Source organism: Epinephelus lanceolatus, chromosome 16 (genome assembly GCF_041903045.1).
Source record: "Epinephelus lanceolatus isolate andai-2023 chromosome 16, ASM4190304v1, whole genome shotgun sequence".
Lineage (NCBI taxonomy): Eukaryota > Metazoa > Chordata > Actinopteri > Perciformes > Serranidae > Epinephelus > Epinephelus lanceolatus.
Window position 1 is genome coordinate 34,647,230 of NC_135749.1, and position 18,349 is coordinate 34,665,578.

General features: G+C 41.8%; 1 protein-coding gene across 2 annotated transcripts in view; it reads right to left on the reverse strand.

Moving 5' to 3' along the window:
* The window catches only part of LOC117263687 (glutamate receptor ionotropic, kainate 5-like), a 417,373-nt gene that overhangs the window by 40,181 nt on the left and 358,843 nt on the right, over positions 1–18,349 (reverse strand). For both annotated transcript variants that reach the window (XM_033637282.2, XM_033637280.2), the window contains exons 15-16: positions 11,849–11,958; positions 5,837–6,010 (exon numbers count right to left, since the gene is read on the reverse strand). In XM_033637282.2, coding sequence (XP_033493173.2) covers positions 5,837–6,010; positions 11,849–11,958 — 284 coding nt within the window. The remainder of the gene's footprint in view (positions 1–5,836; positions 6,011–11,848; positions 11,959–18,349) is intronic.

Consider the following 18,349-nt stretch of genomic DNA (forward strand, 5'->3'; position numbering starts at 1 on the left):
TTCAGGAAGTTTTTATCTGGAGCTGAATTATCCACAGAGGTCTAGTCCTCACCAGGACAAACAGACCTGGTGATTTAAACTGGAAAAAGGTGAAAACATGAATGGTCCTTTCTAGAGCCAGTGTTTGGTTTGTCCCATTTGGACTGTAGAAACATGGCAATCTCTGTAAATGAGGACCTGCTTCCGATGTACATATAAATGTCTCATTCTGAGGTAATGAAAACATGATGATTTTTATTTAGGTAATTATACACTAAAGAAAACATACTTATCATATTGCATTCTGTTTCTGCCAATATATCCCCTACATCCTACACACTAGACCTTTCACATTACAAGTGTTGCTGGAGTTCTTCAGCTTCAGTTACTAGACCTCTTCAGCCTGACCAGCTTGCCAGCCAACAAGGCAGTCAGTCAGACAAACAGACGGACTAACAGAAATCAGTATATTGCAGTTTGTGCCACCACCATCATGAGTTTTTATCAGGCTTATCAGGAAGTGCTCGGCGAGGCTGAGAGCTGTCAGTGAAAAGATGCTGATGGCCCCTCCAGTCCCTCCACTATCTCTCCACCATCTGTCTGACTGCAGCTACTGGGAATAAGGGAGGAGAGGAGAGGAGAGGTTAGGAGAGGAAAGGAGAGGGGAGAAGGAAACACAGGAGAAGAAGGAAAGGGGAGGACAAATTGAAGAAATAATCTCCACAGCCAGCAGGAGGGAGGTTTGGTTTGCATATTCTTCTTGTTGAAGTAGATGTTTGTAGTAGACGATTTAATGACAGCTCATAACTATTTAAAAATGAGAGTAACATCACCCTCCAATATCACCCCCAACATAACCACAGAATCAACCTGGACCCCACCCCTTAAGTCACCCCATCAAACAGCCACCATCAACTCAAAAATAAAATTGGACATGCCTCTTCCTCCGTCCTCAGGTCCAGTGGTCTACCCTTTGGTTGGGGATCGAATACTAGTCCTCTGAGCGGAGGAGCAAAACTTTGCTGCATCACCATTCCTCTCCTTCCATGTCACACACCAGATCAACATGCCATTCCACCTAACTGAACCCCAAACCCTAACCCTAACTCCACTCTAACCCATCTTAAGAGTTAACACTTGCAAACTAAAATGGGATATTGACACATAAAAAAGGGCAAATTACAAAAAAAAAAAAAAAAAAAAAAGCTAAATTAAATATATATAAAAGCGAAACTTTCACCCAAATAATCTACCTAAAAGCTTCTTCTTTGGGACAGACTTGTGACGATGTCTGGTCAGAGACTTACTAAAAGATATTTAAAAAGGAGGAGGACACAAAAGCATGAATAACTGTTTCTCACTGTTGGAAGGATAACAGTGTATATATTTTTGCAGTATTTCTAATGTGAAAGTATCCATCGATTTTCAACTACTTATCTGGGGCCGGGTCACGGGGGCAGAAGGCTGAGCAAAGCACTCCAGACGTCTCTCTCCCCAGCTCATCCTGATGGATCCCAAGGCCAGATGAAATATATAATCCCTCCAGCATATTCTGGGTCTGCCCCAGGGCCTCCCACCTCTTGGATGTGCCTGGAGGCACCTAGGAGGCATCCTGATCAGATGCCCGAACCACCTCAACTGGCCTCTTTTGATGCAAATGAGGAGTAGCTCTACTCCAAGAACCCTCCAGATGTCTGAGCTCCTCACCGTATATACAAGGCTGAGCCCAGCCACCCCACTGAGGAAACACATGTTGGCTGCTTGTATCTGCCATCTCACTCTTACAGTCATTATCCAAAGCTCATGACCATAGATGAGGGTTGGGGCGTAGACTGACCAGTAGATCAGAAGCTTTGCTCTCTGGCTCAGCTCTGTCTTCACAACGATGGTCCACGATCACGATGGTTCAACGATGGTTGAATTCCTTTGCTTAGGGCAGTAACTCTCTCCCAACCTTGAGAAGGGAATTCACTCTTCTCCAACAGAGAACCATGGCCTCAGACTTGGAGGTTTTTAGCAAGCAATTTTCTATTTGTGTCAAATGACCCAAGATGTTGGACGATGTTATTAGAGACCTGATCTTGGGGCAAAACCAGAACTTTATTGTAATTTAATTTAAGAAAATTTGGTGACATCCAGTTGCTGATCTCAGCCAGAGACTTGCATAGAACAGGTAGATGTGAGAGGTCAGTGGGCTTAACGGAAAGGTAAAGTTGTGTATCATCTGCGTAGCAATGATAAAACACACAACCAGAATGATGGATTAAGTGCCCTAAGAGAAACATATGTAATGAAAATAAAATGGGTCCAAGAATTGACCCCTGAGGCACCCTACAGGTTAAAGGAGCAAAATGGAGCAAATGTGGATACCTCATCATCGGCACACACCAGGAACTTCTTGTAACTTCAGGCTGTACATTTACATTTAACAGAAATCACACATTTTCTCTAACCTTAACCAAAGTGCATCTGTTGCCATAACCTAACTCTGCACAGGAGTCTGGATTTGAACCCTGGTTTCTGCTGTCACAGTCCCACACTTTGTGTGTATGCTGTCCACCCTGACCACCTCCCTGTGAATCAAGCATGGTACAGGAATGTAGAATCCAGGCAGTGATTATGTTGTCACCACAATGTGATTATTTCATAATACAGAAACATAATTTGTAGGAGACATCAGAAGTTTGTGACATCTAAGCTGCTGTGGAATCTGTATGTGCAGAAAAAGTACAGTAAGATGCTGCATTGTGTAGGACAGAGACACGAGAGGAGGAAAGGAGGAGATGAGGAGAGGGCAGAGGAGGAGAGGAAATGAAAGGTGAGGGCAGAGGAGAAGAAGACCTGAGAGGAGGACAGGTGAGCAGGAGAAGGCAGAGGAGCAGAAACAAAATGAGAAGAGAAACTGACATCATCATTTTCACACGAGAGACACATTACCATCTGTTCACCTTCAGCTAATGTTCCTGAGGAGGGAGGGATAGACAGAGAGGAGAGGAGAGGAGAGGAGAGGAGAGGAGGAACTTGACTGTAATTTGAAGACAAGCAGCTGTGACACGAGCAACTTCGTGTACAAAGTTACAAAGAGTTCTCCAAGGAAAAGGCAAAAGAAAAAGCAAATATAAGTTAAATCAAATAAATAAAATAATGATGAGATGAAACCAGACGGAACATTAAATATTCACAAAACTTTCCGGTGAAACAAAGTTTTAAGAAGTTACAGATATAACCTGTTTGATCTCAACAGGCTGCATATCTATTATATTTCAGTCCCAGGCCCAGAGACTACTTTTTCCATTTATCAGCCCCTCAGAACTTCTAATATGGATGTGCCGCACGTTTTCTTTTTCAGAATAACCAGGACTGTTTGAAGATTTCTTTGATGTGATTCAAGATTTATGCTGGATTATATATACATGTAGAATTTAGCTGTACCTAGAAAAAAAGACCATCACACAAGGAGCCATTACAACTATTTTAGGTACTCAGAAACTTGACCTGCATTTTGAAATCCTGAGTCTAAGGAGTTGAGTTTAGAGTAACAGAGCTGCAATCAAGACAAAACTTTGTTGTTGTTTGACTTACTGTGGTTGTATCTTAAAGCAGAAAAAAATGTAAAACCCTCATTAGAGCTTCTACTTTGTAAACAGTCATTTAGTTTTCCTCTGACCTCCACAGGTCTCCTTTGCATCAGTTCATTACATCCTACTCAAACAACAGTTGTTGAGTTGTGCTCCAGTAAGAACAATAGCAGAACTCTTTTAAGCACTTATTGAACTCATTTTCCTAATCTGCACAATTATGCTGACCCCACCGCACTCACATTTATCATTATTATTATCTTATTCATTAGATTAATTCAGCTTTTCTCAAGCTGTGTGAGGCGTGACAGGTGGGGCGCATGACCAAGGGTAAAAATGTGATGCAGAACTAATGTTTCGAGGAACTAATGTTTTGATGTCAGAATCTTTTTCATAGTGGAACAGTCAAGAAATTGTACTTTCACAACAGTAAAGGTGTTCATTCAGAAGGGCTGTAGGTTTACAGAATGGACAGATGTTTGACAAGGATAGAAAAGAAAACAGGGGATGCTTCCAAGAAATATACAACCCCAATTCCAAAAAAGATGGGATGCTGTGTAAAAGATAAATAAAAATACCACATGTAAATCCTTTTTGACCTTCATCCGATTGAATACAACATCAGGCTGAGTTGTTCACAAGCAAGGATGGTCACTTTAAAAAACTGTGTGGGCAAACAGTCCAACAGTTTGAGAGCAATGTCTTTTAACGCACCATTGGAAAGAATTTAAGATTTCATCATCTACAATCCATGATATTAACAAAGATATAGAGAATCTGGAGAACTCTCTTCACGTCAGGAACAAAGCTGAAAATTACCACTGAATGACTGTGACCTGTGACCCCTAAGATGGCACTGCACTAGAAACTGACATGACTGTATAAAGCATATTAGTCAATAGGCTCAGGAACACTTTAGAAAACCACTGTCAGTAAACACAGTTCATTGCTGCATCTACAAATGCAAGGTCAGACTCTACCATGCAAAGTGAAAGCCATATATCAACAAAATCTAGTAACACCGCTGACTTTTCTGAGCCCAACCTCATCTGAGATGGACTGACACAAAGTGGAAAAGTGTGCTGTGATCTGACGAGTCCATTGTGGATGTTGTGTCCTCTAGGGAAAGGATCATCCAGACTGTTACCAGCTCAAAGTTCAATGCCAGCATCTGTGATGGTATGGGGGAGTGTTACTGCCCATGGCATCATGGGTAACTCTTATATCTATGAAGGCACCATGACTGCTGAAAAGTACATAAAGGTTATGGAACAACATATGCTGTCATCCAGATGACGGCTTTTTCACAGACATCCCTGCTTATTCAAGCAACACAATGAGAGACATTCTGCACGTGTTTCAACAGCGTGGCTTCGTAGTAAAGAGTGCAGGTACTGAGCTTACCGCCTGCAGTCCAGACCTGTGTCCCATTGAAAATGTGTGGAGTATTATAAAGTGCAAAATACAACAGCAGAGACCTTTTTGGAACTTGTTGCGGGCATCAAATTCAAATTTCATTGATGTGATTTGATTTTATTAGGTTCCCCATTAGCTCATCAGCTACTCTTCCTGGGACAAAATTTAAAAAGGCATAACAGATTTGACACTTACAGACAAAAAAGAAACGAATGAGTGTATATTTACAAAAAAAACATTCAAGTTTATCAATTTGAACATCAAATATCTTGACTGTATTCAATGGACTATAGGTCAAAATAGATTTGCAGATCATGACATTCTGTTTTTATTTACGTTGTACACAGCATCCCAACTTTTATGGAAGTCAAGACAAAGTGCCCACCTAATAGTGATTTTGTCATCATTTTGTTGGGTGGGGCTCGGGCGTTAAAACATATTTTTCCACTAAAGGGAGCCATGACAGGAAAAGTTTGAGTAACACTGGCTTAATTAACCACTTTCACTAGATTTCTTTACATAAAGGACACACTACTTCCTGTCATGAAACTGAATGTTACTGGTTGTAGTTCATATTGGAGAAATTTGCTAATATGGACATAATTCCACTGGACATAAAACTAGTTTAATTTCATCTTGGACAGTGCGTTTTGCTCACCCACTGTGTTATTTTCTGTGGATGTGCACAACCAGTGCTTCAAAAGAATAAGGTACATCGGGTATCAGAAGACAGTAGAAACCTACAAATACACATCAGGTTGCAATTTGTTGTGTAAAGTGTGAGTAAAGTGCAAGTCATTGAGATAAAGAGCTGCACTGATTCAAATGAGGGTGTATGTTCAGTTGCAGTGAGATGTACTAACCAGACTCCGCTGACACAGCGTGTGGACAGAGCCCGGGGCATGATCTCTGAGCCCTGCTGCATGAAGCCACCCACTGGGAACCACAGACTGTTTCCCAGCGTATACTGGTTCTCCAGGATGTCCCGCCGCTCCCGCAGACATGGGTGGGGGTTGTACCACTCATAAGGGCTGAGCCTGGAGGGGGGAGGGCACAATTACAAAAATCAGACACAAAGACACAAACACATAATGCACATTGAACACTTCTTCAACTCTTATAACCAGCACCAAAAATAAAAGCAAGGCCACACTGAGCTCCTGCTATTGTTCATGATGAGCTTCACTCCCTGGCTCCATGCAAAGACTTCATTAATTCAATTTGGAATATTTTACACTCCAGAAAACAGTATAAAGCTTTGATTCTCCGCCCGAAACCAACTAGGTCCAACCGGGCTATAGTTTTTCCAAATTTCCATGGGCTTGAATCTGATTGGGTTAGCTCCGTTTTTTGTGAGTGTGTTCTTGCTTTAAAAACAGACTTCATAGTCTGTGTAATGTCATGAATAATTTATGGTCTGTGCTGTCATCAACCCCTCCCAACTCCCCCTTCTCATTAATGAGGAGAAATGTTAAACGACCGCTATTCAATATTCATTGCATATGAGTGTTTTTGGACTGTGCTGAACATTTGGTGGCAGAAGGTACATTTCGGAAATTGTGTTACAAATGCCTGTTACTGCACTGAAAATTTCTCAGTTTACTTTAGCATTTAATACATGTTTTAATGTGAAAAAAAAATTGTATATGTTTTTTTAATAATGGAAATTCATGTTTTTGATCAGGTTCAGGCCCGAAACTGCTGCCGTGGTCCATGTAGGGTCTGGTCAGATTGTTTGGGCCTGATCAAAGCTTCTTAATACCCTTTGTGCACCAAAACTAGTGCTTATATGTAGGTTTCATGAATGCAGGGAAACTAGGCAATGGACTCCTATCTCATTGCCAGTAGGCCAGAAGGGTGTACACGGCTCTGCAGCAGATGAATATGTTTCTATTTGTTTTAGTGTCTGTCTGGTGTGATGTCACAGACACACCAGAAAACAGGTTAGTAAACAGTAGAAAGCAGCATGGAGACCAATGAGAATGTTACTATGGTTACTTCTTTTTTGTAGAGGATCTGTTACTTGTTCAGTATCTCTTTTAAACTTGCTGCAGATGAATTTGCATTTGTGTTTGAGAGCTGCTTGGATGGAGACAGATGTTACTTTGTGGTGGTGTACCATGGTATCGGGCCAGAAAAGGGGCGAAAATTAATGCATCCACCTGGTTGTTGTATTTCCATCACTGTCACTCAGAGCCAATTGGAGCCGCAGTTGATAAATACTATTGTAACAACTACAGAGTCATTTGTCCTGGGAAAAAAACGTTTCCATTAAAGACAAAGGCCAGGTGTTACTGGATTTTTTGTCCAGTGGGATAGTGGCTTAACAGGGCAAAAACATTTATTGGTGAATCGACTACATTATTATCAGGCTCATGAAAGGACTCTCACTCCACTACTAAGTGTATCCTGTAGTAAGATTAGAAATTCAAAGAAAAAAAAAGGCAAAAAATTTTGGGCCAGATCCACAAAGAATGGATTGCTTCTGCTAATAGCGCCATTATTTGCGCAGAATTAGCTCACGCAATCTGCCCTGTTTTAGCGCCTTATCCTCAAAAGAATTTGCTCTAATCATATGCCGGCGCTAACACGCCCACAAAGTTTGGCAGCTGAGCGCAATTTGCGCCTCTGATTGCAATAAGCCGCGTGGCATATAGGTGGCTTTGTTCCAAGATCACAGTTGACACGACAATGGCAGAGTCAGACAGAAAAAGAAAACAAAAATTTACAGACCGAGAACTCAAAGTCCTCACTGACGAGGTGCAGAGACAGACATCCAAACTCCAGTCTAAAAATCTCACTGCAACAGAGAGAAGTTGTATATGGGAATCTATATCCCACTGTGTCAGTGCAGTTGGTGTGTGCAAACACTCTCCTCCAGAATGCAAAAGAAGATGGCATGATCTGAAGCGCAGGACCAAAGAAAAGATTTCATACAACCACAACCAAGCATCTGCAACTGGCGGGGGGCCACCCCAGGAACAAACTCTAACAGATCTTGAGGAAGTAGTTCAGCAGACCCTCCAGCCTGAGCAAATTGTCGGCCTGGAGGGAATAGACACAGGCGAGTGTGTTTTACAAGAATATCAAGGTATGTATATTAAAAATGCCCATTTCTGTATGCAGCATGTGTCATGTGTTTAACTTGGGTTAGTCTGTTAAAAAATATATAGGCTAACATAAATTAATATGCCACCCTTGTTTAGACGATCCAATGCCTGGCCCAGCCCACCACCACATCCCACCACACACCTCCCGCCTCGGCGCCCGGCCAGAACCCGGTTGAAATTCCACCCCCATCTGTCCCTGCAAACTTCGAGGAGACTGACCGTCTCCTTTACACTGAGCAGCAAAAACAAACAACGGCACAAGAACAATATGCAGTAACACTGAAGGGCATTAAATTTGAACAGCGAGGCACAAGACGCGAACTTGCAGCTATAGCAAGTAGCTCACGTCAGCTAGTAAGTGCTCTAGCAGGCCTAAACCAAAACATTTCGGGCTTGAGAGCACAAATGCAGGCGAGTCATGCAGAGATGATGGGGGCCATGAGTAGGATTGCTGCTGCTCTTGAGGCCAGAAATGCTTCCGTTGCAAGGGGGGAGAGTCAGCCTGAGCCGCCTGCCACACAGCCTGAGACGCCTGCCACACGATGGCAATTAAGAGAAAGGAATGATAAAAAAATTTAATTTATAATGACCTTATTTGACATTCACTTTTTGTTCTCGTTTTCAGACTCATGTGTTTCCAGAAATGCTTAAGGCTTTATATGTTGATTTATTGTGTGTGAATGGAAAGACTCCTCCTGATGATCTTCAGTGTATAAATGGGTTAAGGTCAACTTGTAGTATACAGTCAATTAATTTTTTTCATGACACAACTGTGATTGCATCTTAACAAAATAAACAAGTTGGTGCTGAGCTGTCCATGGTCCTGAATCTTTTGTACTGACCTATTTACCTTAGAGCAGAGCTGTCCGTGGTCCTGACTTTAGGTCAACATAAAGCCCACTGTGACCTATCACTGAGGCCGCTGAATTACTATTGTCAGGGTGAGAGGTTGAGTTGCATTTATTTCTCAGGTTTGTTTGGGTATTACTGATTTATCTCCTTATTTAGTGAAGCATTCCGCATTTAGTGGACGACCCTTATCTCCTGAGACACAGCCGCCAAGTGTATAAATGTCAAAGTATTAATTGTGCCCCTTAAGAAAAAACTTCAAATTATTTATTATGAACACAAAGTGGTTCAAAGTGGTCAAAGGACCATATGTCCATACGTGTCGCTTTTTTGTCTTTTTTTTGTTGTTGTTCATCCCGTTTTTTGTTTTTTTGCCTTTGTTATTGAAACAGCCAAAATAAATGCAGAAAATACAACTCAAATGACCAAAAAGTGGTCAAGGGGGTCAAAGGGGTTTTTAACAGACTGTATTTCGACAAATTATTCATGTTTACTTAAAAAAGGTGGAATGGTCGCAGAGACGAACACAGTAGCCTATATTACTGAAAGTCTGGTCACTTTTATTTAGCGCCAAATCAAAGTAAAAATAACGTTGCACAACAGAAAACACAGCACACTGCTTAAAGTAACGTTGTAAAACAGAATACTTTATATAGCTGGAAATAATGTTAACTGAAAACACAGCATGTCGCTGGAAATAACGTTATGCCTAACTAAAACAAATTACTGGAAATAATTCTGAATAATATGCTGTCTGACACGCCTGCCCTCGTCCTCCCGCACATCAACCAGTGGGGCAGGTGGCTCCTCTTCTTCATCCCCTGAGTCATCGTTATCCTCGTGTTCCTCAACACGCAGCCCGGCTCTCATGGCTATGTCGTGGAGGATGCAGCACCCCACTATGATCCGGCAAACCTTGGGGGGACTGTATAGCAGAGCTCCACCGCTGCGATCCAGGCATCTAAATCTGCTCTTTAAAATGCCGAAGGTGCGCTCTATCACACCCCGTGTCCGGATGTGTGCCCGGTTGTAGGCTGCTTCCCCATCATTGGCCGGATTGTGCACCGGAGTCATCAGCCATGGCTGAAGTTGGTAGCCCCTGTCACCTATAATGAATTGCACATATTTTCCCCCACATTAGCAATCAGTATTAGAGTACGGACATTTTCTGAAAAATAAACAAATAAATAATTAAATAAATAAACAAACTTTCTTACCCAGTAGCCAGCAGTCGTCATCCATGCCCTGCACCATCCTGTGCACACTGCTGTTCCTAAATATATAGCTGTCGTGCACAGACCCAGGGAATTTGGCGACCACATGCGTGATGATGTTATTTGCGTCGCACACTACCTGGACATTAATAGAATGGGTATGCTTCCTGTTTTGGAACACGTTTTCAGTGTCTGATGGTGGAACAACAAGAACGTGTGTGCAATCAATTGCACCCACAATATTTGGGAAGCCGGCAATACGGAAGAATGCAAGTTTTGTCACTTCAATGTCACGTCGGTTTTGGGGAAACCTAATATAGCTGCCCACTCTTCTCACAATGGCAGGTACAACCTCCCACATGGCCCTGCTGATGGATGACTGTGAGAGCCCTGAGACGCCTGCAATGGGGTTCTGGAAAGAGCCAGATGCAAGAACCTGTAATGTAGACACTAATTTGACAATGCCAGGTAAAGCATGGAATCTCTGGGTGGCAGGCTCAATGTCATCCTTGATGTCATCTAGTAGCGCAAGGATCATGCGGCCTGGCAACCGGTATCTGCAAATGATTTCATTGTCACTTAAATCAAAAAGTGATACTCTCCTCCGATAAATCCTTTCTTGTGCGTGCCTGCCATTACAGTGCCTTCACCTGGCTACAATCACTGCTGCCATGATTACCGGAGAGTCCTGGCATGACAGCCCTTATATAGACTATGTTCCACAGTTACCACCAACTGAGTGCAATTTGCAATCATTTTGTGTGAGAGAGAGAGTGAGAAAGAGAAATTGCGCGGATTTAATACACGGGTCTCAATGGCGTTAAATAACACCGCTTTACTGCCTGTGGCAATTAGCGCTGGTCTTTGTGGATTAGGTGGTATTTGCAATGAGGCTTATTTGCATAGGAAGGGGGCAATTTTGCGCTGAATTTATGAATATTCCCTAATTTACATGCATGCAAATTGGACCGGCGCAGCTAGGAGTGGCAGTGCAGTTTGTGTTCAGTTTGCGTGCATTTCAACCTTTGCGTGTGCTTTGTGGATTGCACGCTATTTCTTTCTCTCATTTGCACAGGTTTAGCGGTCGCAAAAGCAGTGCAATCCTTTTGAGGATCTGGCCGTTTGTTTTTAAAAAGTTTTTTTTTAATACAAACAGCTGAGATGTTAAATGTGTTTGTTCCACCTGTCTTAGACAGACACAGTTAAAGAGTTGAAGGTGAGAAAGGTAGACAGATTACTGCACTTATACTCTTTATGCAGAAAGAAACAACATAATAACTGTGTTTAAGTGGTCAACTGGAAAGTAAAAAAAGTGTGAGCTGTCAAATGAAATTGCCCTTTAAGGGATTAATAAAGTTGTCTTGAATCTAAAAAAAAAAAAAACTGTCGCAGTCATTCTAATGTTTGTGTGAACAATGAAATTACAAGCAATAAGAAAGAATAGTGGCACAGAGACCTACAATTACTGCCAGTAAAATACAAGTTAAAACAACACTATGAAACATGACAACAATTTGACATTCATGTCATTTTGTCGTGTTACAATGACAAACACAGAGCGAGATTTTTTTAATGAAAACACGACCTGTCCTCTAACACAAATATTAAAACTGAAAGATGAAAACTGATTTGCTGTTATTTATAGGTGTGAACACACACACACACACACACACACACATAAAGATAGAGGCAGGTGTGTTACCTGGCGGCGAGGAAGAGGACACAGCTGACGGCGAGGTAAGCCAACAGCATGAAGAGCCAGACAGCCGGAGAGAACGGATCCAGGAAAGAGAAGTAACCCGGTTTACGGCCCTGAAATACACGCACACACACACGCACACGCACGCATGCACACACACACACACACACACACACACACACACACACACACACACACACACACACAAACAAAATCCATTTGTTTACTGTGTTTCTATTACAGTTGATTAAAATTGTCTCCAATATTAAAAAAAAATATATAATAATAATAAAATAATAAAAGTATTTTTCAGTTAAATATTCCTGACTTAATATGCAATAATCAAAATTAAAGTTTTGAACAAACTATTAAGGGTTTAACACTCAAAAACTCTCCATCAGACTGTGTGGGTTTGGTATGATCAGATTTGATCTCCCTGACACAATCAAATGGTTCACTATCACATATGGGTGTAAAGTTCAGCTGCCTCATGGATAAAACTCTGGGGAGAATCCACACTAAATGTTTGCGTACGTACAAATGAGGACATGTATATACACAAATCAACTTGGAATTGTCCGCGTGTGGACCAGCCTCATATCCCACCTTCTACACACCCACATTCAACCATAAATGGCTAATGCAAAGCACCCCATTAATGCTGATGCATAGACATGAGCCGCCTGACCAATGGTTCTTCGCGGGAAATCATGGCAACGACCAAGAGGAAAACCAAGAAAAACAAATATTCCTGACACAGAAATCGAGGTGCTTGTGGATGAGCTGGAGGTTAGAGAGCACATAGCCTATTGTTTGGTGGGCAGTAAGCTGACAAGCTGAAGAAAAGGCAGTGAGTGGAAACCTGCTTTTGTATTTTGACATTTGGAGATTTCTGCAAGTACTGCATTTTTCAATAACTGGATGGTGAGCACTTCTGTTGTGGAAGATGCTGATAAACCTCTTAATTTTCAATTAGTCCATACCCAGGGATGTGTTATGTATAGAGGAATAAGAAATCAAAAACAGTATATTAGAGGAGATGCAAAATCAGAGCACTGTAAATGCACTGTCTAATAAATATTAATGTAAGACAAACAATGCACACTGTATTTAGAAACATGCTTTATGGCAAAATACATGGAGCATAGTTTTGGCCGACGGCACGGAGGCATGTTCGTGCGTAGGGCCGTGCGCGGGCACACAGGTACACACATTCAGGTTTCGATCTGCAAGTGTTGGAGATAAAGGCTTCCCAGCCAAACTGTGGTCCCAGCGTGCATGTGCAGCTCGCGCTGCTAATGGTGCTCACAGTATGAATGGGTAGTGGAAACGCGAATATAAACAGTACAAATGTAGGAAAAATGCAAAAACGGCATCATGGCTGTCTGCACATGACCAAGATGAAAGCGTATGTGCAAGTTCAGAGAAGTAGGTCGAAGCAGTGAGGAGGAAAACGGATAATGACAGATGGACGGACGGGCAGAGGGACAGAGGTTTCTCCATTTAATAGTAGGATATGCCTATGACTAATACCTATCCTCCAAATGCTTGAGGTCACAGTTTCTGGCTACAAAGTTTCATGAGGCTGTGATTACCCTAGATATCACTGTAGATCATTTATACAGCAAGGTCAAGTTTCAAAAAATGGTCTCACTACAATGAAATGGCTAGTATAGGGACTAACATCATCATATGCGAATAAAAATTGTCTCATTGAATCGACAAGAGTCTCAGCTTTTCAGTCATACCCTATTTATGCAATTAAAAGATTGTTCAAGGATTCTAGTATGCAAAAATATTCAAATAGGCAAAAATAACACATTTATACTGCATGCAATAAATTGCATGGTTTTTGCCCCAAACTGTATGGGACTAGCACACAGTGGGCATATCTGTGAAGGGTAACCAATGCAAACCCACAGAGTCCATTTTCATTCAGATATCTTGAGTTGAGAGGTCAAGGTACCTTTGTGACAATGGCCATGCTGCTTTTACCAACCAAAAATTTAGCCGAACCTTGGAGCATTATTGAGCCCTCTTCCTGAGAGGCTAAGATGACAAGGTTGGTACCACTGAATTTCTTAGGTTCTCTAACTTCAGGATACCAGGATCATCACTCTAGCTTTGAAACTCAACCCGTTACAGTCTCTTAAAGACAGGAATGTTGGCCGGGAGCATGGGTGGCCCAGCGGGTCTCATGACTGTGAAATGTAAAAACATCCACAAGGTTGATATGCTGTGTCACATCACTTCTGGTACAGTAAGATATTAATTTTAACCCTTTTTTTTAAGCAGAGTGTTCTCATTTTTTCACAGTTCTGTGTAGTTTGTACCTGTTAGAGGACTGAAGAGCCTTGCATAGAGAGAAAAAAAAAGGACCAGCTGCATAAAATCAGCATTGAGCTAAAGGATGCCAGTGTGGGAAAGCACTGCTTCAGTGGATAGTGTAGCATCTTCAGTTGATTTTAATGGACACGTCCTGCTGTGGGCATGCAGTGGCAGACGTGTCACATCACATCTGTGCCCCATGTAATGCTCAGGTGCCTGCTTTCTTTTGGCAACTGTCATGCTTTTATAAATCTCTTTTTTTTAATCTAGCTTAATGTTGTATATGTGTGGCAAAAAATATTTAAAAAATAAAAAACTAGCTGAACTTATACAAATGTTTCTAATTCTGTGTATTTGTTAGTGAGGACTGGTTTTGCATGTGTTTCACACTTTAAATGGCATCACTGAATTTCCACATCAAACCACATGAACTTTAAATTCAAAACACAAAGTTTAACACCAGTGGAAGTTCTAATGTCTCCAGCTGGCAGCAGTGAATTGTGATAATGACCATCTGCCATTCTCAGAGGACAGAAAGCTGTCAACGTCTCAGCTTTATAAACACCACCTTCACGTTCGGATTGACAGCCATGTACTTTGGAAAATAACTCCTGGAATTACATTGTTTTCCTTTTTTTGTCTTTCAGCTCACCATTGTCAGTACAGAAACCTGCAATTCCAATACAACATGATAAAACAACCGAATTGCAGTAACAAGCGTTAAAAGTGTTAACGACAGTCAGTTGATGTTCCCCAGCCAGACGCTATCCATCGATCCATTTTATCATTTCCTTTCCCTGCTGCTTATGACCCCCCCCCCCCCCCCCCCACAATTATACTGAAAGAGGCTTTGGCAGTGAGGAGAATGGAGGAACTCAAAGCCTGGACCTAGTTTCAGCAGATGACTAGAACTGTTATGGAGGTAATCAACTCTGTTTCTGTTTTTCGTCCATTTGGACTGAAAAAAAAAAAAAACACCCACCGTATGAGTGGCGAAAATCTGCTGTGAATCTGCCTTGTTCCACAGAATCAGACGAGATATCACAAGTAGAAATGTGGATCAGAGAATATGAAGGCAAACAACAGCAGGTACATCCAATCAACCCCCATCACCCCCAATTTTTGCTGCATCTTGGTGACAAGTGGACAGTCCAGACACATCGCTATTCACACCCATGTCTATCATGTGTCTCCAGCTTAACACTTGTGTTCAAATTTTGTGACTGACTACGTCAATTTGGCTTAAAGGTCAAATGGCCCTTTGTACAGTTATTACGTTCACACTTACCAGTCAGGTTTGTGTTTGTGATTGTGTCAGTACAACTGGAGATATCACTGGACAAAACAATAGACGGTCATGCAACACTTGGTCCAACTTGTAAGGTCGGCAAGTTATAGAGCATTGGTGCACTACCATCAAAACAACCACCACGTCCTGAATTAACATTGTAGTCCTTTTCTGGGACGCATCAGGATGCTTTGGTGTTTACACTACAAAAGACGTGGACAAAAGCATCAGAGACCTCTTTCTACGTTTCCAAGTACAGGCAGAAATGCACCCAAAACGCCTTGAGGACAGATTGTGATCCATTCAGCCAAACCACCTCTGGAGGTGGTCAGGGTTGCATTGTGACCACATTGAACACAAGTATAAATACAACTGGATTTTCAATCCATATATAACTAGAATTACCCCCCCGTGGTTGTTTGCCTCCGCGCAACAGTCAAGTTTCTTTTACAGTTTACATTCATGTCTGTGACAACATGGATGCTTCACACCCATCTTCCCCCCAGCAGCACAGAAGATCTATACAATCAGCACAGTTTCAAGGTGGGCACCCAAGATCAGTGTCACCAATTCAGTATCTGACCAAATGTCTCCTCTTCTGTTCCTGAGTTATGACACTGAATAATGGCCAGAAAACATTATGTCATAGTGAAATTGACCTTTGATCTTTTGGATATAAAATGCCATCACTTCATTATTTTATCCTATTAGATATTTGTGTGAAATTTCGTCATTATTAGCAAAAGAATTGGCCAAAAACATGTTTTGTGAGGTCACAGTGACCTTGACCTTTGACCTTCAACCACAAAATTCTAAACAGTTTATTCTTCAGTCCAAGTGGATGTTTGTGTCAAATTTAAAGAAATTTTCCTGAAGATGTTCTTGAGATATAGTGTTCTAGCCGGGAAATCCAGACTCAAATCTAGAAAGATCTTGAGTCTGGCCCTCACCGATACACCCTTCCTACCCAAGGGGCGGCACTAACTGAGGCATATTAAATGCTGCCACACGCAACTGGATAACACGATAGCCAATCAGAGCAAAAAACAAGGTGACGTATTCATTGCACTAAGCCCCATTTGTTTGCCGACCAGTGGGACTGACTGATACATTATGCTTTTGCCGTATCCCGTTGGCAAAAAACATCCTTCCTGGAAGTGAAGGCTTCTAGGGCAGTCTTCTGTTCCTCTCTCAAGGAAAAAGATAAGTGTAGTTGGCTTAGCGTTTCTTGCAAAGCTAAATTGAATGAACGTGGTCCTTTGGCAGCTGCTATCTTGTCTGTGTACTTTTCGACTCCTACGACGCAGCACTGTCCTCATCATGTTACACCCACCCAGAGCCCGCTTCTGTCAGATATACTGATCTGATTGGTCCGATGGCGATTCACCAGGCTCTGCTCCTCGGGGCCAGATCCCTGTGCAGTGTAAAGTCGAATTTGCTGGGGGCAGGGCATCTGGATTTCCAGGTTAATAGTGTTCATGAGAATGAGACAAATGCAAGGTCACATAGACCACAAGTGAATGTTTGTGCCAAATTTGAGGAAATTCCCTCATGGAATTATTGAGATATCACATTCACAAGAATGATGCAGACAAGGTGATTCAGAATTGACCTTTGACCTATGACTACCAGAATCTAATCAGTTGATCATTGAGTCCATGTGGATATTGTACTATGTAATGGCATGGGACTGTTCCAAACCAGCAAAATGGCAGCTATTAACCAGTTAGCAAGCTTTGCTACTGGTGCGCCATCCCATTGCTCAGACAGAAATGGAAAAGCCAAAGCCAGCTACTAAAAAAGTAGCAGTAATAGGAAAAAGGAATGTAATCAGGTTTAATCATAATTCAGATACAATGTGGATATGAGATACCCTGGAAATCCAGAGTTCTCGCGAGAGCACAATTTGAATTTGCTCAGCGAGTCACTCTGGCAATCAGTAATGATGCTCATTACCCATGCTGTTGGAGCCGAGCTGCACCAATCACATCGGTGTATCTGATATAGACGGGCCAGAGGCGAGCTAAACAGATGACGACAGCGCTGGAATCAGTCAGTAAACATTGCAAGATAGTTAAGGATGAACACCAGTTGTTTGAAACAGCTTTGACCGCTACAATGAACGAGTTAGACTTGGCTTTTTCTCTAAAAGAGGAACAGAAGATGGCGCTTGAGTCTTTCCTTTGCAAGAAGCACATTTTTGCTGTTTTGCCGACCGGATAGCAAGAGTCTAATCTACTAGTTAGCTCTGCTGGTCGCGCTCTGGATACGTCACCCTGAGTATTGTTCTGATTGGTCGTAGTGTTATCCAATTGCGTGCAGTGATATTTTCAAATGCATGCTTGGTGCTGCCCCTTGAGTTGGGCCATTTGCATTACTCATAGCCAGACCCTAAATCTTTCTAGATTTGGGTCTGGATTTCCAGGCTAGATGTGTGTAAAAGGGGTCCCAGACCACCTCGGCAAGTGGTTTGAGTGACCAGATCACCTTGGTGACAAGTTAATGCCAAGTGTAAACGGGGTCATCGATGTTCTTTTTTTTAGGTGTTCTCATTTTTCATCATGTGCCAAGCAACCATCGGCTTCCAGTGTGCCATTAAAGTTGCTTCAAAAGATATTTTTGATGCTAAAATTAAATCAAGTGACTGCTTAATATCAAAGCTAATATCATAGTTGTGAAGTTGGCCTTTTTAAGTGGAATAAATTGTGAAAAAAAAATTATTTAAATGTCCCTGATTTATGTTAAAATCTGTCACGAGCACAGTTTGATCTGTGGTCGTGTAAACTGCATGTTATTTACAGTAAGTGGGCATGCACAGATGCCCTTAATAGAAATACACCACAGATATAAATCCACTAAAACTGAACCACAAGTAAAAACACCAAGTT